The 23,240-nt window shown below is 34.5% G+C and overlaps 1 protein-coding gene across 10 annotated transcripts in view; it reads right to left on the bottom strand.

Moving 5' to 3' along the window:
* CSMD3 (CUB and Sushi multiple domains 3) overlaps positions 1-23,240 on the bottom strand; it is a 1,302,111-nt gene that overhangs the window by 248,750 nt on the left and 1,030,121 nt on the right. For all 10 annotated transcript variants that reach the window (XM_051844773.2, XM_051844775.2, XM_051844772.2 and 7 more), the window contains one exon: positions 9,226-9,342. In XM_051844773.2, coding sequence (XP_051700733.2) covers positions 9,226-9,342 — 117 coding nt within the window. The remainder of the gene's footprint in view (positions 1-9,225; positions 9,343-23,240) is intronic.

Raw genomic sequence — 23,240 nt, forward strand, 5'->3', positions numbered from 1 at the left:
TTAAAATAATTCTGATCTAAAATGTTGCTAACAGAAGCAATATAATAGAGGAAATTTTGATATTTTAGTATATTAGATAGCTTCAGTGAATTTGGAAAATATTCCAATTATACATCTGCTTTTTGAATTTTACCTTCTCAGCAAAGTATATAGACTGAAATATTGAGTTAATAGAAACTATATGAAAATATTATTTAACTCTTTCAGTTCAAAGACTGGAACCACATTTCCATAGTGTGAGATGTGGACCATCTGTCTATAAACCAATGAGAAGCATTTTTACATTTAACCTATTATAAAGTTTGTTGAGTTTTCAAATAAGTGAGTTGTCTCAAAATGTTAGTGCTGATTGTTTTGTTAGGTCTAAAGGAGATAAATCATATGCATTACCAAAGTAGAAAAGAAATCTGTGTTTTAATTATAATCAGCACTGGACTGCAGTGTTAAACAATTAGAGATCATTATACTATTCTGAAACATTAGTTCGAGAGTGTCAAAAATGATGAGTATTCTGTGTTTACCAAAGACTGCCTGTGGCATGCTATGTGTTTTGTGAATTATTTATCTTCTACCTTTAATCTGTCATAGTGTGAAATATTTCAAATGTGACCCTGCATGACAGAATAATAGAAATGCTATATGTAATGAGTTCTCCATAAAAAGTTTTCCAAAAGTAGCTATGCATATATATAGGGAATTGTATTATTATTTTTCTCTGAATTATTTCAAATATTCTTACCTATCAACTCTAAATGAAGACTAACAATTTTATAGTGAAACTTTACAGGTAACGTTTACTCCTGCGTATGACTATTCAGGTTCATTCAAAAAAGTACTTTGTACCTAAATACCAGTAGAGAAATAGAGTGAAAAACTTATTTTCTAGCATTTGTAGTGAACTGAAAAATGTGAAATGCCTTGGAAGTATTTATGACACATTGATGACAGCAATAACAATGGTAAAACTGCCCATTGAGCATATGCTGATGCATTAAAAAAGAGACAAAAAGGAAGGAAAATTCAAAGGAAGAACATAATATATCACTGTTACATAATTCTTATCTTACTTTGCAGGAACACACATAAAATAATAAGAATTTATGTTACATTTATAGTTAGCTATAGAACTTACTAAAAATACATGAATCCATATACTTCTATGAGCACATCCAGAATGTCAGAAAGGTTAGTGATATTTTCCTATACTTTACTTCTCCAACTTCTAGTTGCAGACTCTGAATTTAAAAGTTAATTTCACATATATTTTGAATAGAGTAGTTCCTTGGAGACCAAGATTTTCATTTGAAAATATAAAAAAAAAATGACGAACAGATAGCTTAAATAACTTGCTCAAGGGCCAATTAGTGGCAAATAAAGAACTAAGTCCAGTGCTTTGGAGTCTCAGTTTGCCTTTTCTTCCACTATTCCACAATAATTGTCTAATCTTCTCCTTAATAATCTTATTATTGTTATTATTGTTACCATCATTGACTGTATGGTTTTGATGCCAACGGATATTAAGTCACCTGATAGGACAACTGTTGAACTTATCTCAGCAAAACAAGACAAAAATAGAAACAAACATAAATAGCAAAAATATTGATATATTGCAATATCACAATCAATGTTTAAGCCAATTGTTGAAAAATGTTTAATCTCTGTTTATGCACCGTATTTTCATTTTCTTTCAAAAATAAGCATAATTTGTTTCCTATAACTGCTTTAAAATCGGAGAATTATGAAACTTCAAAATTGACATTATTACACAATGAATGCAAATAGACATTCAGCATGTGAACCCAATAGAACATTTGATAGTTATTTTGAAAATTCAACAACACATCGAGAGTGTATTATAGTCATTTTCTTAATAAGTTTAAATATTTTTTCTTAAACTGGGAAGAGAATAAAATAATAGAAAGACATGACATATATAACTATTATATGATACACATAAAGATTAGCACTTTATAAATTACAGTTTCTGTCTGAAACCATTTTTGATGTTTAACTCTGACAACTTTAAGCCCTACCACTTATCCTTTCTCGGTTACCCTACGTCTACACAAACTGATTAGGAGACCTGGGTGATTCATCTTTGGTATCAGAAATAAAATTTCTGAGGCTTTTATTTATTTGAAAGACAGTGATGGCGTTGGGTGGTGGGGAGAAAGAGGAGCAAGTGGACGAGGAGGAGGAGGAAGAGAGAGAGTTCACTCCGCATTTTCCATGTAAGTGGCAGAGACCCAGGCACTTATTTATCACGTGCTTTCTCCCAAGTGCATTAGAGGAAGCTGGATTTGAAGTGGTGGTGTGACTTGATCTCAGGAAGTTTAATATGAAATCTGGATGTCCCAAGCAGGGGCTTCACCTACTGTTCCACAATGCTTACCCCTGATACCAGAGGAACATACAAATCATGCAAGTATTGACCTGTACACAGGAACCCTCTCCACCACTTCCCCATAACTACAGTAAGACTTCCATCAGTCTCCTTTCCTTACTCTCTCACATACTTTTTGGACCTCTTTGGGTGTTTGCCCTGCTCCCTCCAGAAATTTCCATTATATGAGTAACAAAACATTCTGTATTCCACAGTGCTTGTATGGCAGCCCCAACAATTGAAGCTGAGAGAAGAGCGTCTAGGCAATGATGAACACTATCAGAGGTCTCTCTTCTCTTGTTTGGATTTGGTTACTGACTCTACTAAGTGCTGTTAAACTTGAAGCTATTCTGCTTTGTGCTGCATTTTTCTGAGTGTCCTCAAATATTTATCACAGACTGAATCAAATAAGCAGAAGTTTTTATAATCAGCATTTAGAAACAGGACTTAAATTCCCTTTAAAATACCACAAACTGTGTGTCATGGCCTGGAATTTTATGTGTATCTGTGTCTCTCTCTCTCAATCATATGACTCCTTTCCAGGATAATTGTTATAATGCTAGGTTCAAAAGAACAACTCTTGCATCTTGTTGTATTAGCCAGGCACTGTGGCTCTTCTATATAAAAGTGAGGGAAACTACTGATATCCTGTGCAATATATCAGCCTGTTTGGTGGCCATTTTATGGAAGAGCAGTTATAACGTGGTAGGCTGAGCTCTAAACTCCTTACAGCAGATGATACAACACAAAACATCTTTGCTAATAGTGCTGCCCAGGCATCTGTTGTAACAAAAATTCTGATCCTTGGCCTTACAGAAGAAAATACTCAAGGCACCCACATGGCACACCCAAGAAGTTAATTCGAATCCAGCTTCATTCTGTAAAGCAACCATTTCCATGAGGAAAGCCCCTAGTCCTGATGTTATTGATATCAGATATCTCGTATTAAAAGACATAAAATTAAAGAGGACATCTTTCCTCTGAAGTATTTACAGTAAGTATCAAAAAATATAGAAGGCGAATGAATAGAAAGTTGAGAGAGTGGGTGAGATCCATAATCTGACTCAATTGGAAATACAAAATTTACCAAAGGAATTTATAAAGAAATAAAAAAGGTCTCTGATTTTGTTCCTTTACATCATAGATTCCGAATTAAATGTAACATCTACTGAGATGCACCAACTGGCAAAACTCATGAACTAGCAACACAGGGGCCCAGACTAGAGTTATTCTTGGGAATTCCACTAAATTTAAATAAGGCACAGTCTAAAATCTAGGGGAGTTATGAATAATGAACAAGGAAGTTTACTCCACCTTAATTTCATAATTATTATATTCTTATATAAAAATGAAGTATCAAATCAAATACTTTAAATATAAAATATAAAAAGCCTTTGTTATGTGCTAGCATTGTGAAGAGGGTAAAGCCAATGCCTTGATGCCGGCATCCCATATGGGCACCAGGTTGTGTCCCGGCTGATCCACTTTCTATACAGCTTCCTGCTAATGGCCTGGGAAAAAGAGCAGAAGATGGCCTAAGTGCTTGGGCTCTTGCCATCTATGTGGGAGACCCAGATGAAGCTGGCTTCAGCCCCTGGCTTCAGCCTCTCCCAGCCCTGGCTGTTGCTGCCATTTGGAGAGTGAACCAGCAGATGTAAGTTCTCTCCTTTCCATCTTTCTTTCTCTAACTCTGACTTTCAAATCAATCAATAACTTTTTTAAAAAACCTTTATTAATTTTCATAAAGGTCCTTTCATTACTGAAAAAGCTACATCAGGAAAAATAAAATGATTTGTTGACCTAATGAACATACAGAAAGAATTTTAAAGCAATTTGTCACTAAAATATGGGGAAAATTGGATAATTTGGATAGTTGTAACATAAATTAAATAAATAATGCTGAATAAAATAGGTCATTTTTTTAAAGTAAAGACTTTAAGAGATTTATATACAACAGCAAAGATCAAAACCAAATTACCACATTTTAAAAAATCCAGATGTTTCTTAATATATATACATTTGGAGATTTTGTGTGTGCATCTTGGTTTCAATTTATTTCTTTTGATTCTCCCTTCTAAATTCTGAGACCTAAATTTTCAAAGATTATTTTTCCATAGACTAATAATTTATGCAGAAATATGAATGATATAATATTCTAAAGACAAATTGCACTTAACCATATGTAATTACCAAAGTCTAACATCTGGAAAGAAAACATTAAATTTAATGAATGTAAAAAGGAATTAATGAGATAGCTCTTAACTAATTATCAATTATTTTAATATAAAACTATGGCAAATTGAAATAAAAATATTTATAATCCTTATTATGGGTAATATCATAGGAAAAGATGTTATAAATTGATTCAGATAAAATATTGCAATGGGAGATAGGAAGATAAAAATTGTGAATATATATAGTTTGTGGAAGATAGAAGTCCAAAGTGGTAACAGCTACTTATACAAAGTGGCCCCTCCAAAAGCAAATGACAAATGGTTTTAGTAATTCTATGTGCCACTAGTATAGAGTAGACTAGACTGACAAAAACTTTAAGTGTTTTAGGGATCTATGAGTTTAAAATATATGTAACTCAGAGACTGTACCAATAACAAAAGACAGGAAGGCAAATTCGTTGAGCGATTATAAGGAAATTTTATATGCATTGCCAAGATTTCACATCTGAAAACTAGTCTGAAGAAAAGGTAAGTTGCATTCCCTAAAAAATATGCTTTCAGTGGGTTTTCTTGGAGGTGAAACTATCTGGGTGGCTGAACACAAAATCACGTCACCATAGACTGGCCTGAATTTCTCAAAATGTTTTACCTTTTGGAGTTCTCTGAGAAATCTGGATGTCAGTTTTTAGCCTATAAAGTCAATATTTGATGCATACTAATATAGCAATGTATATGAAGATTTTTAATTCCTACTACCCTTGTAGAACTGGATTGTGAACCTGGCTCCTATCTTAAGCCACAGAGCAGTCCTAGACATGGAAGGCATCTGGGGATGAATCAATATGAATCAATAGGTGGGATCTCTTTCTCTCACTTTCTTCTTCCCTCCTTTTCTATTACACACACACACACACACACACACACACACACACAACCTGCCTCAAACATATAAAAAAAGGAAGGAGATGAGAGACACAGAAACAGAGACATGTGAATAGAAGGAAAGGTTTTGTGAAGATAGAGTCAGAAATCAAAATGATGTATTAATAAATTCAAGAATATTGAATATGCAAAATCATGTAGATGATATTTTATGTGTGATTAAAGGTATTTTCATGGGTATTATTGATTATATTTGATCTTTACGTCATACAAATAGTTTAGAATCTTAAACTATTTGGAAAATGTAATCCTAATGAATGAACTGAGTAAATCTGATGGATATTCTGCTAAATAATTTGAGTCAAGTTCTAAGAGGGTTCACTATCTAAGATATAGAAGGAATGAATGTAATTTTAGATTAATGAAAGTGAGAAAAATATAAATAGTAATATATGAGAAGTGATATCAAAATGTAATAAAAATAGTCAAATGTGGCAAAAGAAGGAAATTATGACAAAATGAAAATGATGGGAAGCAGAAAGAAAATAGAATTCTATTTGAATATATCAATGACATTGCTTGAATATTTCAAGAGAAAGAGGTATAGGTACAAATAGGAAAAGTCAACGGAAAATATTTATGTAATTTTACTATCCTAAACTAAGAAAATTTGTAGGATCATTAGATTATTGGACATCCACTGCAGATTTGAAACTCAAAATATTTGTTATCATGCTTTAACTAAATAATTCAAATAATTGGTTTATTTTTATCCATATAACCTTTAAGACTGTAGAACAATCCAATTCATCTTATTTTTGTATTGGAGGATGGAGACGGGGATGTTCTGAATGAATGGGAACATAAAAAAAACGTGGAAGGAATATGTTCTGTGTTCCACAGCACAGTGGGTTGATTATAGCTCACAATAACCCACTATATATTTTGTAAAACATCAGAAGTGGGGAGTTCAAAAGCTTTAAGCATAAAAAATGGATAAAAAGATGGAAATTATAATTATCATGACTTGATCAGTACATATTTTATGAATATATTGAAATTTTATACTGTATCACATAAATATATATCTCTATATGCTAATCAAAATTATATGAGAGTCTTCTGTACATTTTTATGCATTTGGAATACAGGAGAAAAGGAAAATTATTTTTTTAAATAAAAAAGTATGGTTATGTGTGTGTGCTGTCATTTGCATTTGTCCTCCAAAAGCTGGTTTGTTCAAAATTGCACACCAAGGCAGCAGTGTTGTGAAAGGACACTTGAAGTCACTGGGTCATAAGAGCTTTGCTCTTATGTCTAGAATCCATTAATGTATTGTTAAAATAATGATTGATTCTAGGAGGGGCTAAAGCTCTCTTTGGTCAGCTTGCTCTGACTCACCAAATAATGCCCTCTGCCAAGTTTATGATGAAGATAAAAGCCTTCAACAGATACTGTGCAGATTCCAGTACCTTGTTCTGGGACTTCCCAACCTCTAAAACAATGAGTTAAATGACCCTCCACACTTTATACCTTACCTAGTTTGTGACAGTGAATTATAATAACACCAACAACAAAACAGACTAAAACAGTTGATATGTGTGGCAGTGTATACTTGAATTATTATGTGCTATTGCATCAATCACTTACATACTTTTTAATATTTAATTATAACATTGTCCTTTGTAGTAGATAATTATCATTACTATTATAGAGATGAAAAAAGTAAGACTCCCACTGATCATGTAATTTGTCCACAGAAAAGGAACAGAAAAGTTATCGAGTTGAGCCTGAACCCAGAAACTGATGCCAATATTGGCATTTTGAAGCACAGTGATATTGTGCATGATGATAGGAGATACACACACACACACATATATAAATACAATCTCATCTACTTCTCACAACTCTGCTCTGTAGACACAACGATTTACATTTTATAAATAAAAAGACTGAGTCTCAAAGAGATTGTGTAACTTGTCCAAAGAGAGACTAATTTGCCCAAAGAGAGATGTGGCAGGCTAAAATTACTAAGTATTGTATATTTTTATGTAGTTTGAGATAAAGATTGATAAAACATTTATAAAATAAATCAATTTCCTTACTAATAATTCAAAGTACAATCTATTTTATCCATAATGCAAGACTAATATTTTAAAAAGTTAACATTAAAAACCGTCCACTATTTTCTCATTATTTTTTACAGTAAAAGGATTTATTTCAAGTTATATCCATCTGCCAAAATAAAGATCCCATTATTTAGGAATTTGAATGTACTTTTATTTTGATCATTATTTTTTCCTTCTCTTTTTGAGGATGCATAGTCTATACTAAATATCTCCAGGGTGACCAGAATATCTACATGTCAGGAAATAAAAAGCCTAATTTTCCTCTTTCTCATTCTTTTGACCAGGCGGTATCCCAAGAACAGAGTAGAATAAAACAAACCAATGGCTTCCAAAGAGGACCCAGAGAACCATACAGTTTTCTGAATAATCATTGCTAGGATTCAGTCCGCAGCCAGGTAGCATTTTTGGCACCTGGGGACCATAAATCTCTAGCAAGAGATTTATGCTCTCTTGAGCACAAAAGAAAAAAAGGTAAACACAATTAAGTCCAAGATAATTTTCTGTCTAAACTGTCACTCTCTTCACTACCAAAAAGCTCAACTGATTCAACCAATCTATATGTTAGGGAAAGGAAATATTTATAGAGCACACAGACACCTTGCTAATGCTGGTATCGTCAATTTATTTTGATGTTAAAACGCCAGGTACAATACTTCATTTCTGGTGACAGTATTCTCAACTAAGTTGAGGATCTCAGACTTGTTTCAGAGGGGACTAAAGGAGGATATTAGGTAATATCTGGTTTTAAGAGAATGGACTGGAAGCATCAGCTTATTTGATATATCAGCAGGAGAAATGTAAAGTCAAGATGTTATCCAACAACATTTAACAATAAAATCCATGTCCTGCTAAAATACTGAGTCATCCAGACCCAGACATTCATGACAGCCATAACAAATCCTTTACTATGTAACATAACGCTGTAAATCTAAATTCCAGAGCCGACGAATTTTCACCCTTTCTCCCATATTTTAATTGCTCACTAAATTTCTCCTGCCTATCCACCCATGAACAGAGTTTAATCTGAATTAGATCCAGCAGGATCTCATATCTAATACTTTTAGAAACTAGATAAGTGACTTCTCAGACTTGTGATCAAGGAGATGTGAAGGCAGCAAAGGACATATTGTCTTCTAAATGTCAATGCAGAACAGATCCTCAGGTTGACAAGATGAGCTGAAATGTCCTTTGCTGTCTTTTATATTCATTGCTGTTCCAGAACTAGATGCTTAAAACAAAAATCTCTCTATTTTGAAATGTGTTAATAAACTATAAAACAGACATGATTGTTTTGTAAATGTTTGTTGTATAATCGTTATTCTATTTTAATTTAATGCATATTTTTTCAGGCAGACTTTGCTTTATCCTCTGGTAATTTTCCATTGTATGTAATTCCAATATAAAGGCACTTGCAAGGTTATTCAATGTATTTATTTTTAAAAATTAAAAACAATCCTGTTTTCATTTTTATATTGTTGTTCACCTGTGTACTTGACTGTAAATTCAGATTGACTAAAATGACTTCAAAGTTTTATTATTACAAAGCTACTATCTAAAAGAATTGCAGAGTAATTTTCTTTAAAAAATAATTTTCATGTAGTGAAAAATAAAGCAAGTCTGGAGTAAAAGTCTACATCATGAGATGAATCTTACTTACCAAACTCCTTGGGAACCGCTATAGAATAAACACAATTATGTCCCACACTGTAATTTTTTGGATAGTTTGGTGAAAGCACTGTGCCTTCAGAACCTGTTGAACGACTTCCACAGGGTGCTGGAAAGTAAAAATGATAAAAATACTATTTTTAGTAAAAATTAAAGTTCAGGCCATATAATCTTCATATAAAATGGTTATTTGATTATAACATATATGATTTATTTCCATCTTTTATCAATATACTTCAAATATTTTCAAATTAAAAAACTTTGTACCTATAAAATTTTATTCAGATTTCCTGTTATCCAAAGCAAAATAATATAATAATGTTATAACAGTGTTATCTCTAAAAGTAATAGTAGATGCCTCGCTTTCATTTCTGATAAGAGTACAGAATTAATCATCTCTTTCATAATGATGACAAATTACATTTTCAAGTGGGAAATTGTTGTCCTTATTGCCAGGCTTTGAAACTCTAGTCATATGTAACACTGATTATGCTTCTGTCAAACTGAGCATTTATATACACGAGACATGGATGGTTGTACCTATATGTTTACCCACTCCTCTAAATATGCTATTTTCTCACTGATCTTTGTCAGTTTATATAGTTTTCTTTAAATCATAGGAGTTGCTGATGATTTCTTTAGGTAGACTGATTCACTACCTCACTACCTCACTGCCTGAGGTAGTGATTGTTCATAAAAAAGATGAAGGTGAAAACATGGTTTCTGGAAAATTTGTAGATGATGGCTCTTTATGAGCAGAACAGGGATGAGTTCTCTGAATTTTGCTACTTATGGCACTTTAGATATTTAATATGTTGTTCATCATTGATATGCTCTAAGTGAATGAGATCATTCAGGAAAGTATGAGAAATGAGAAACAGACAGCCAAATAGGAGACTGAGAAATTCCAAAAGTTTAGGATCAAAGAGGAGGAGTATGGAGAAATCAGGCTCTTGGAAGCTGAAAGAAAAGAAGGTTTCAAGGAAAAGAGTGTTGAAAAGTGGCCAATGAAAAAGGAGTCCTGGTTCCCTTGGAATCAGGAGTGTAAAGCAATAGGGCTCTTCTTCCCCCTGGCCTATAATTTCCATAAGGAAGGAATTTTTCAAAGTACATCTATCTGCTGGGCCCACTCACTTATTCCTTAGCAGCAGGAGGTGATTTCTGATTGTTGAGCCTGGGACAAATATTTTTTGTTTTCTTCCAGTTGGGAGGCTTCCTGCCTGAAGTACACACTTACTGATTTGCTCATCTACACTGTAAGATTTTCAGGATGAGTCCATGGTCAGTAGCCTATTGTTTATCAAGATTAAAGCGAATGGTTTGATTTCTCTCAGACTGTCCTAATTGACTTTGAACTTTTCAATAAGTTTATTATTCCCCTCAAACACCAAAAAGAGTGTTAGCGCTGTAGTTTCAATGTGAGAAGCTATCTGCAAAGTCAGCCAGGAAGTCAAGTCCAGGCCATGGACCAACACAGAGTTTTACATTTTTAGTACTACAAACACAATAAAAACCACAGAACATGCAATAGAGAGGAAATAGAGGAAATAAGGAGCATTGACCTAGAGATAAGATCAAAACAAAAGTGGAATGATTGGCTTTAAAAACTAGTAAGTGACTTGAGAAAAGGGCAGAAGGAGGCTAAAAGTACATAGCTTTAGGTTTTATGTCGTAATTTATTTGAGTTAATGCTTATTTTCCTTTAGAAGAGCACTGGATGCAGGGTGGATTAGGTGCCTACAAAAGAGTTATGGGAGTTTGGAAAAAGTCGAAACTTTAGATGGATTCCTGGCCAAAGTTCAAAAATACAGCAATATATTTTAAACACATGAATGTACAAAACACAAAGAATACGTTATATGGAGTAGAGTGGCTAATTAGTGTTCAGCCTTCTTTCTGTAGTGTTCTGGTGAAGGGTAATAAATACTTCAAATTTAAACATACTAAAATTAGAAATCTGCACAAACAACAACAAATTGGCAGTGATGATAATAACCAAAGAAGCATCATTCTCATCACTCATTATTGTTTGAGATAGCAGTAGTCAGGTGCATTCTTATTTCAGCACTGATAACTTTATTCAACTGATAATGCAGCTGATGAGAAAATCTTTCAAGAATGAGTAAAGTGTTTTATGTTAAATTTTTTTTTGATTTTAAGGTGCTCTAAAATTAAAATAGTTTAAATGTACCTCACAAAACTTATTTTTACACTTGGAAACTATGAGCAAAAATTGGAGTTTTTAATTCAAATTTAGTTCTATTACTTTATCGTGAACTTTCTGCTATCATATATTAATATGTTTCTGGGGCTGGTGCTGTGGCAAAGCTGGCTAAGCCTCCACGTATAGCAGTGGCACCCTATATGGGCATCAGTTCTTGTTCCAGCTGCTCTTCTTCTGACCCAGCTCTCTGCCGGTAGTCTAAGAAGCCAGTGGAGGAGGATGGTCCAAGTGCTTGGGCCCTGCACCCACATTGGAGACCTGGAAGAAGCTCCTGGCTCCTGGTTTCGGATCAGCTCAGCTCCAGCCATTGTGGCCATTTGGGGAAGTGAACCAGCAGAGAATAGACTTTTCTGTCTCTCCATCTCTCTGTCCGTAACTCTACCTCTCAAATAAATAATTCTTTAAAAAAGTGTTTCTGACGTGCCAGGGGATTCCAATTCAATCCCATCAAGGTGGCATGTACCAATGCCATCTCACTAGTCAAAGTGATCAATTTCAGTTCACAATTGATCACACTGATAGGTCTAAGAGTCAAAGGGATCACATAAACAAGACTAGTGTCTTCTAATACTAACTGATAGAATTAAAAGGGAGAGAACGATCCAACATAGGAAGCAGGATACACAGCAGGCTCATAGAATGATAGATGTCCGAAACAGCACTCTGGCCTCGGAATCAGCCCTTAAGGCACTTGGATCTGGCTGAAGAGCCCATGAGAGTATTTTAGACATGGAAAGCCAAGACACTTTGGAAAAACAAACAAACAAAAAAACCTAAATGAAAGATTTCTGCAAGTGAGATCACAGTGGAAAGAACGGGCCATTAAAAAAGGAGGTACCTTTCTCTGAAGGGAGGAGAGAACTTCCACTTTTACTATCACCTTGTCTAAATAAGATTGGAGTCGGCGAACTCAAAATGCTTCCATAGCCTTGGCAACTCAAGACAAGAGCCTAGGGTGACTACTGATGCCATAAACAAGAGTGTCAATTTGTTAAGTCAACTACAGGATTCACTGTGCATTTACTCCTCATGTAGGTTCTCTGTCCTTAATGTGTTGTACAATGTGAATTAATGTTATAACTAGTACTCAAACAGTATTTTACACTTTGTGTTCTGTGTGGGTGCAAACTGTTGAAATCTACTTAATATACACTACATTGATCTTCTGTATATAAAGATAATTGAAAATGAATCGTGATGTGAATGGAATGGGAGAGGGAGCGGGAGATGGGAGGGTTGTGGGTGGGAGGGAAGTTATGGGGGGAAAAAGCCATTGTAATCCATAAACTTCTCTGTAAATTTACATGCATTAAATAAAAGTTAAAAAAAGTATTTCTGAAAACCTATTAGCTATTCTGTGCAATGGGTGTAAACAATGGACGGACATATAGTTTTTGTTGGAATTCCTTTATATAAACCTAAGTTTTGCTTTTTACAAAAACAAATATGTAAGAGTTCACTTTTTTTTTAAGGGAATGAGTTTACTGGAGGAAACCCTACAGACTGGAGGGAAGGGGCAAAGAAGGAAAAAGAGGGAGAAGGAGAGTGTAAGAGAGAGACAGAGACAGAAACAGAGGTCAGGAGATGGAGAGGAAGAGAGAGAGAGACATGTTCAGGAGCAGGTCCTTTTAAAACTTTCAGGGGTGGCCAGGTAAGCTGAAGCAGCAAATCCCATTTAATCACATATAATTATGGCAAATGATACTTTGTTATTATGTAGTATGTTTTAATATACTTAAGAGAAAATTAATCATGTTCTCAAACACAGATCTATTGTAATATGTTTTATTTTTATAAAATAATAGCTAGATGAGGACAACTCCACTGATTCCCCATATTGTTTTCTAGAAGCTTTTCCAATTCTCATTGCCTGTTTTAATTTAACTTTATTGACTGGTAGGAAAAAAAAAAAAAACAGTGCTTATCTTTCTGGCTTTTATCAGTGAGAGCTAAAAGCAGTTTAAGCCTTTAGTTCTATGCTCACTTTTTGCCATTTGTCATATACTTAATCTATCTGTGGGCCTTTTGTCAAACTAGCTGGTTTTTTTTTCTCTAAATAGCCTATACTACTCAGTTGCTAAAAAATATTGGAGGCAACTAACTTATAAAGAGAACTAGCTAGTTCACTGATTTGGATCAAAGACCAAATGGCATGGCAGTGATCTAATGATATCCCATTAGGCTCTAATTCCAGAATATCATAATCAATTAAGTTTCCACTTTTTTCATACCATTAACATAAGATTTTAAGGACTAAACTAAGTTGAAGAGGACAGATATTCAGAATATAGTACAGCTTATATCCATTAGTGTGCATTAAATCCGAGGACTCACTTGTTCTTGACTATAACTCATGTGGTACATAAGTCTGTTTTTTAATAGTGCATTTGTGAAACATATGAATTATGAGAAAAGATATTTCCAAGAATAAGTGGAAAATACATAGATAAAAGAATCAGGGTTTTCATTTTTTATGAAAATTGAGCCTTACACTTGAAGATCTTTCTCACAAACTTACTTGACCCTGAAAAAAATTCTTGTTTTTTCCAAATTTCACCTTACAGGCCCAATATTCCTGAGAACACACTATTCAAAAAACCAAATTAATGATTCTAAAATGTGCTACCATTTTACCAATAATTTTAATGTTTATTTAATTATTTGTAATCAGTTATGGCTTTCCAGCAATAGAGAACCGTGCTTTATGTATACATATAGAGCCAAAGTATTTCAGATATTTAAAATATTAAACAGCCTATTTATAAAATATCATTATTATTAACCCTCTTCCCCAATTCTTGCATCCGATACGTCATTGATTTGTTGCTTATACTCCTACTTAGCTTATCAGCTTCTCCCTATCGTTGCTGTCACTATAACTACTACAATCCAGACTCCCACTAGTTTTTCCATGGACTCATCCAACAGACTCCCAGCTCTACTCTTCACCAATAGCTCATAACACTACTAACAATTTTTCCAAAACATGTCTTATCATGTTTCTTTTCTCTTTGTAGGACAGTGTTTATGCATAGTTGCTTCTTTATGAATATCTGTTTGATATTTAAATGAACTGTGATTTCAAAACCACTTAATAATAAAAAAGATATTCCACCATCATCATATAACACAGACATTTCCTTTGGTTGAAATTACTCTGGAAAAGACACTTAAATCCAATATAGAATTCATAGACACTCTGAAAAATACCATACAAGCTTTCTATGTAGGTGTAGTAATGTGATATATATTTATCTTTAAACATTAGAAGTAAACATCAACAGTAAGATGCTTATAAAATCAGAGCCATATGGATAGAGTTTCGCTGAGGAAAGAGAACTTTATGCCTACCAATTCATATTTGCCAATCGATGCTAATATTTTATCACTTTGGGGCACATGCTCACTAAATGAGTAAAATCATACAGTTAACCTCCTTTTTTTATTTTTATTTTTTGACAGGCAGAGTGGACAGCGAGAGAGAGAGACAGAGAGAAAGGTCTTCCTTTGCCGTTGGTTCACTCTTCAATGGCCGCCGCAACCAGTGCACCGAGGCCTGCACTGATCTGAAGCCAGGAACCAGGTGCTTCTCCTGGTCTCCCGTGGGGTGCAGGGCCCAAGCACTTGGGCCATCCTCCACTGCACTCCCTGGCCACAGCAGAGAGCTGGCCTGGAAGAGGGGCAACCGGGACAGAATCCGGCACCCCAACCGGGACTAGAACCCAGTGTGCTGGCGCCGCAAGGCAAAGGATTAGCCTAGTGAGCCGTGGCACTGGCCACAGTTAACCTCCTTATTAATTTTCTTTCTTTATCTCTTTTTAAACTTCTTTAACATTCTTTTTTAGCTGAATTACTATGGTATGATTATGTATGTATTACGTGTGTAAAATACAACTGAACTGCATATATTTTTGTTTTACAGGGGACACAGATGGTATTATCAGAGAAATAAGGGCATCAATCAAAAAGACTTTCATTTTCATTTGTGTTGCATGAAGGAGAGGGCTGATGAGGAAAGAGAACAAGATGTAACTTAACATTGAACGAAACAGAAAATTCTCAACTATATATATGGAAGACATGTTATTTGAATGTTCTGACTCTTATATTTTAGGCATAAACATACAGCTAAATGGACAGAAGGACCTCCCATTCACTGTTTTATTCCTAAAATGCCTGCAGGGATCACAGCCTGGGCTGAGTCTGAAATCTGGAAGTCACAGGGTCAATAGGAATTTTAGACTTTGTAATACATACAATGTAGCTTTAAGCTATTTGCATTTTCAATTCTGTCTCTTCACTTGTGTAATGTATAATTTATTATCAAATATATATTTTAATAAAGATTAGTATATAACATATAAATTATTCTCAGAAAGCAAGTTAGTTACTTTAAAAAGTGATGACTTTTGCAGGTCACAGAAGAACAATGTGATATATTAAATCAATAATTTACTAGAGGTGACCTGTGACTCCTTTGGTTTGAAAGAATTGCTGTACCTACAAAACTACTTGTATCTTCTAATGGATTACTTATTCCTTGATACAGTCTGATTGAATGCCCAAAAATATAAATCCTAGCATAGAGTGTGTTTTCAAGTATTTTTTAAGAGAAAGCCTTTCCTCCATTTTGTTGCAGATTGCAGGAAACTGGAAAACATCATGCTGGGTGAACTAAGCCAGTCCCAAAGGGACAAATTTCATATGTTCTCCCTGATCGGTGACAACTAACTGAGCACCAAAGGGGAAACCTGTTGAAGTGAAATAGACATATGAGAAACAATGACTTGATCAGCCCTTGTCCTGATTGTCAAGGAATAACTTACTACATTATTCCTTTTAGTATTTTTCTTTGTTCTACTTAATACCATTGGTTAAACTCTTTAATTAACACACAATTATTCTTAGGTGTTTAAATTTAACTGAAAAGTGATACCTGTTAAATATAAGAGTGGGAATAAGAGAGGGAGGAGATGTATAGTTCAGCACATGCTCAATCGGACTTACCCCTAATAGTAGAGTTAGAAATGTGCCAGGGGATTCCAATTCAATCCCATCAAGGTGGCATGTACCAATGCCATCCCACTAGTCCAAGTGGTCACTTTCAGTTCATAATTGATCATAATGATAGGACTAAGACTCAAAGGGATCACATAAACAAGACTAGTGCCTACTAAAAGTGATAAAATTAAGAAGGAGAGAATGATCTATCATGGGAAGTGGGATACACAGCAGACTCATAGAATGGCAGATGTCCTAAACAGCACTCTGGCCTCATAATCAGCCCTTAAGGCATGTGGATCCTGCTGAAAAGCCCATGAGAGTATTTCAGGCATGGAAAGCCAAAACACTCTGGCAAAAAAAATGACCTAAATGAAAAATCTCTGTGAGTAAGATCCCAGTAGAAAGAACGGGGACATCAAAGAAGGAGGTACCTTTCTCTGAAGGGGGGAGAGAACTTCCACTTTGACTATGACCTTGTCTAAATAAGATCGGAGTTGGTGAACTCAAAATGCTTCCATAGCCTTGGCAGCTCATGACAAGTGCCTCGGGTGATTACTAACATCAGAAATAGGAGTGTCAATTGTTAAATCAACAACAAGAGTCACTGTGCACTTACTCCCCATGTAGGATTTCTGTCCTTAATGTGTTGTACTATGTGAATTAATGGTATAACTAGGACTATAAAATTATTTTGTTATAATTTCATTTTCATTTGCATTAATTTTGATATATTCATATTTGCACACCAGAAAATTATAAGGATAATACTGCTATGAGTGTTCTCTTATTTCACCTACTCACCTAAAAAAAGCAAAAGTCAGCTCACTACCCATGAATTAGTTTATGCTATGTTTTACGCTACTTTTTAATGCTATAAAGGCATCCGAATATAATAATCCATAATCAGTGACTCATATCCCACTTTAATGATTCAGTAATATCAGTTTAATGGTATATGAACTCTTACACCTGCCATTTCACTAGTTGCTTGGATTCATTCAAAGGGTATGATCTTAGAAGAGTTATTCTATAGCAAAGGCCAATGAGTAGCTATGTTGCTTGGATAGGCCTTCCTTGATACTATTCAATTCTATTAATAATAGTCTTGAGAATGTGGACATTAATCTATGATACCCATGTCATTCATTTTTTAGCCCCATTTAATATTTTGAGATGCAATTCTCATACTATAAAACTGAATGTTCAATTGTACAAAGGAGTGATTTTTATCATATTCACAAGATGTTATACAACCAACACCATTACCTAATTTCAGAACATTTTCATCAATGTCAAAAGAATCCCAGTTTCCATTAGCAGCCACACCCCACTCCTGCACTCTCAATCCTTGGTAATTATTAATGTGATTTTGTACTAAACAGTGTATGGAAAGATAATTTCTTAAAATTGAATTATTAGCATTTTTAGACCAAGATTTATTTTATCACTTAGATGATGTCTTCTTTCTCTGAGTCATTGCTCTTTAGTGATGCCAATCTTTTATTATTTAAAACATACTTGAAGCAACTAATGTTAGTCCAAAAATGACTTTAGTGGGAAAAAAAGCCTGCTATAATTTAGTCACTCATACCAAATCTCAAATTTGCCTGCTGAAGAAAGGCTTCTCTAACTTCAATATTTATTCAGAAGCTCCTATTATTCAGTATTCTATCACTTAAATTTAGGACACTGAGTATGGCTTAAATGATGGGTTGATTTGTATAGCTTTTTAATGTCTGTATGTATCTCTACAAGATCTATTAAATCAAAGCTTTCATGTCATCATTCGTACTGTGAGATGTTAACATAGCATCTGTTTATATAATAGGTTGCCAATAAACATGTTATATTAAGGAAAATACATTATCAATATCTTGCCATTAACTAAATATATGAACTGTAAAATTGAAGATATTTACAATACTTTGAGGTAATACAGCAGAATACAATATAAAATTCAAAGCACTTCGGAATCACAAAGATTTAGGTTTAAATTCCAGCTATTTATTATTGACTGAAAAGTTTAGGTTAAATTCCAGCTATTTATTTACTGAGAAAGTAGCCTTTGGAGGAGATCAAATTATAAACTGGAACTGGAACAGGAAGTGTCTGTTAAATCAGGAATATAGTGAAAGCTTAAGCTAAATTGATTAAGAACATGTCTTGACCTACTCCAAAACCTTCTAGAGGCAATATAATGAGGCTTTTGTGTGGCCACATAAAGATGAATTAACCTCATCATTCCCAGGACAGCACAAAGCTGGGAGGAAACAGCAGAAGGAACCACCTTAGTATAGTATTCTTGCCAAATTCCTCCTTCAAGAGATAGGAAGGCCTTTTATGTGATCCTACACAGGGCATTTTGTTACTCCATAGGAAAAGCTTTGGGCTTTTATTCTTCTTCTCTTTATTTTCCCTAAGCATCACGAACAGAGTATGGTCACCCCTCCATAACTGTGGATTCAATCAAATGCAGATAGAAATGTTTAGGAGAAAAATAAAGTTTCATATGCACTGAACATGAGCAGTCCTTTTTTTCTCTTCTCCCTTTTTACCATTCACTAAACTACACAGTTTAGCAACTAAATAGAATCCATATTTTCTTAGGTATTATAGTAATCAAGAGAAGATTTTAAGTATACAAGAGTATGTCACAGGTTATATGCAAATACAATGCAATTTTTTATAAGGGACTTGAACATCTGGAAGCTTTGGTATCTGGGGGAGACCCTAAAGGTCACTGGTAGCATGGGATGATGGTACTACATTCTAGTGAAAGAGGAAAATACAACTTCAATTCAACAGTTTCTCAAGGGGTGAAATCATTTTCTGTTTATTGAAGGTCAAAATGCATGATGTCCTCTACTTCTTTCTATATTTTTATTTTTAAAAAGTCCAACAGGAAAACAAGAGTCAACAATTCTAGAAAAAAAGGAGGGGAATAGGGTTCATATTGTCTTTCCTTTATAATCCAGGGACTCTTATACTTTTTCCATAAATTTGGATGGGGATGAAAATTGTCTATATTTTCTCTAGACAGCAAATGAATATGTTTATTCTGAATTTTAGCATTTCCTTTAGTTATGAATATAGATAACAATGTATAGTATATTAGAAATAAATAGAAGCTTGCATCAATATAAAACACAAATATTTTCTTATTACATTATAGTTGTTGCAGGTAACTCAAAACATTGTTAATTCACCTTGTTATTGAACACTGCAACAGTCACAAGTCTTATTAGTAGAACTTGTAGTTTAATGCAGTTGTTAATAAGCATAAGTATCTTTATATCAGAAAGTTTTGGTTCAATTATAATTTTATGTACTTTGATAGTATCTTCAAACATAATTTGTATTTTCCTTTTAAGCTTACTTACACAATTTTATGCACTTAAAAATGGTGATTCTAAGAAGGTATCCATAGGACTTATCAAAATATACAAAAAGTCTAGAAACTCCTTTTCTAGTTGGATTGCTCCCAAACTACCTTTATTTCTGTGTGTCATTCTCTTATTTATGCTTTCCTACAGGAGAGTATGGTTCATTTATTTTTAATTTGGCTTAAGAAGATTTTAAAAAATAGTTGTATTGTGGGAACTTCTGTTTCTTAATCTTTTGTTTCTTTTCCTAACAAGATAGATCCATGAACCAGAAAGATCCCAGAACTCAGGTGAGGAATTATGAGGAGAAATATCCAGTCTTGGGCTTAGCTTAAGCTTCAGGGGATTTAGAACCGCAGCCTAATTATGGTGTACCTTTACTCACTAATTCTGTGTGGTTCAGTCTAACTCAACAGATTTGTGTTTTGGTATTCTTTATATATATATATATATATATATATATATATTCTTTTTTTTTTTTTTTTGACAGGCAGAGTGGACAGTGAGAGAGAGAGAGAGAAAGGTCTTCCTTTGCCGTTGGTTCACCCTCCAGTGGCCGCCGCGGCCGGCACACTGCAGCCAGCGCACCGCGCTGATCCGCGATCGCAGGAGCCAGGTGCTACTCCTGGTCTCCCATGGGGTGCAGGGCCCAAGCACTTGGGCCATCCTCCACTGCACTCCCTGGCCACAGCAGAGAGCTGGCCTGGATGAGGGGCAACCGGGACAGAATCCGGCGCCCCGACTGGGACTAGAACACTGTGTGCTGGAGCCGCAAAGCAGAGGATTAGCCTAGTGAGCCACGGCGCCGGCCATATATATATATTCTTATATATATATATATATATATATATATATATATATATATATTTTGAGGATATTGGCATGAATGATTTATTGTTTTAGTATTAATGTAAAATGATGAAATTTTCTGTTACAAAGGACAGGGAAGCAGCAGCCTACTCTCCTCGCATACAGTTCCTCCTTGGAAACTCCACAGATCTGACCTGCTGGTTTTATAGTGTAGGGTCATCAGACTTTGAAGCTTTAGAGTTGTAAACATGTAACTGAAATTAACTGAAAGTCCTCATACGAGGCACCAAAGAAACAAGTGCATTAGTTTGTCATTAGTTTGTCTCTCAAGATAGCAGAAATTTTAATTATTTTTTACTTTACTGTACAGTTTTGTACAGTAAAGTACAAAACTTTACTGTACAGAATAAATTCTGTTTACTCTTTGTAATGTCTTTCACAGATTGCCTGGAATGTGTGCTGCATTCTAGATATGCTTATCAATAACAACATGGCATACTATATTTTCTAGGCTTTCTGAAAGGAACTCTGTAATTAGGATTTTTAATTTCCCAATAAGTGTAAAAAAAATGGCTATGCTTAGATTTCTTGTCTCATTACCTTAATAGCATTTGAATTAGTAGCATTCCTTAATACCACTTGAATCTTATGACTTCTTAGTTACTACTATGTACTCTACTTTCTGTAAAAAGAGAATCACTAGGTTGACTCAAGCTTTTGTATAAATACTTTTCCTGTTTGTCTGCAAAACCAGCAACACATTATGAAGATATGTTTGAGGTCTGACTGAAATATAAACTACATGGTGGTATGAATATAGACTACATGGTAGGGGACATTTTAGTATAAAGCAAGGCCTTCTGAAGACAGAATTTAAATATGAGCGCTAAGTCAATGGTCACAAGAAAATATGCTCTTAGGCATAGGCATTGATTTGTAATCAAACTATTCCTTATGTGGGATACTCTACAGAGCCTTCTCCAGAATCCATTGTGGCAGGAATTTATTTATAACATTGTTCATGACTGTCTAGACTAGTATGCAGGAGGCCAACTGGACAGACAATATGAATGCCTGGAAAATAGCAGGTGCTCAATAGAATTAGTTACTCTTATAATTAATTACTTTTGACATAACACTCTACCCCCATATAAAAATAAGAATTATTTTGTTTTATCTCAACAATATTTTAATTTTTACCATAAAATACATTATAAATAAATGTTATATTCATGAACAAAATTCTAAAAGGCATTTAGTTGTTGACAGAAATATTTTACTACCATGCCTTTGTTTCATGAATATTTCATCTAACATTTTAATTATTTCACATATTATGTAACATCTAATACTAAATGTCTGAGCGTATTAGACTAGATTATCTCTATACATATTCAAAAAGAAATGGGATTTCAGACTTGTTTGATATTTCAAAAAAATGTAAACCTGAAGGATATTTATGATAAAGATTTTAGTTTAAGACTAGTCAGCCGGCGCCATGGCTCAATAGGCTAATCCTCCGCCTTGTGGCGCCAGCACACTGGGTCTAGCCCCGATCGGGGCGCCAGATTCTGTCCCGGTTGCCCCTCTTCCAGGCCAGCTCTCTGCTATGGCCCGGGAGTGCAGTGGAGGATGGCCCAAGTGCTTGGGCCCTGCACCCTCATGGGAGACCAGGAGAGGCACCTGGCTCCTGGCTTCGGATCAGTGCGATGCACCGGCCGCCATGCACCAGCCGCGGCGGCCATTGGAGGGTAAACCAATGGCAAAAGGAAGACTTTTCTCTCTGTCTCTCTCTCTCTCTCACTGTCCACTCTGCCTGTCAAAAAAAAAAAAATAGGCCATATGAGGTTACTAATTTGAGATTAGAGTTTAATAGCTAAATTAATAATATAAATTTCATTTTTTTGGTTGTTTAAAAATTTTCTTTTTATCTTAGAGAGTAACAAGCTTCTACTTAAAAATGCTTTTATCATTCCACATGCAGATGGAGGCCTAACAGAATGGTGCTAGATGATATTGGATGTCTAATTCTAACATATTCATCTTTACGCACTTTACAGAGGACATCAGTGATGAAGTTACTTACATCTTTTTTCTTTCTTCTGTATTTATTTTTTTTAATAATCCAGGAATTACATTAGCATGAGTGAAACAAATGTATTGAAAATAATGTTGTAGGTTTTCAATATAACTGAATTAGCACAGACTAAGGAAATCTATTAAGGACTTTGGATTCTGCTCAAAGTTGTATTTCAGTTTTCAGATAAACCACTGTATTGCTGTTGTTTGCTGTTTGTTTGTGTGTGGGTTTCTGATATTTTTAATAGGAACTTCAGGAAGGTCTTCCCTTAATTTTCAGTCTTAGTATGGAATAAGACTTCAGAAATACATGGAGAATCCTCAATATCTCTACTTATTCTTTGTACCATGTATCATTTGTAAATCATTTAACAAATTTACATGGTTGAATATGTCCTCCAAAATTCCTGTTTTGGATATTTAACCCCCCATGTAAGAGTGTTGACAGGTAGAACTTTAAAGAGATGATTAGATAATGAGGGATCCTCCCTTATAAATGGATCAATG

This window comes from Oryctolagus cuniculus, chromosome 6, assembly GCF_964237555.1.
Source record: "Oryctolagus cuniculus chromosome 6, mOryCun1.1, whole genome shotgun sequence".
NCBI classification, from domain to species: domain Eukaryota; kingdom Metazoa; phylum Chordata; class Mammalia; order Lagomorpha; family Leporidae; genus Oryctolagus; species Oryctolagus cuniculus.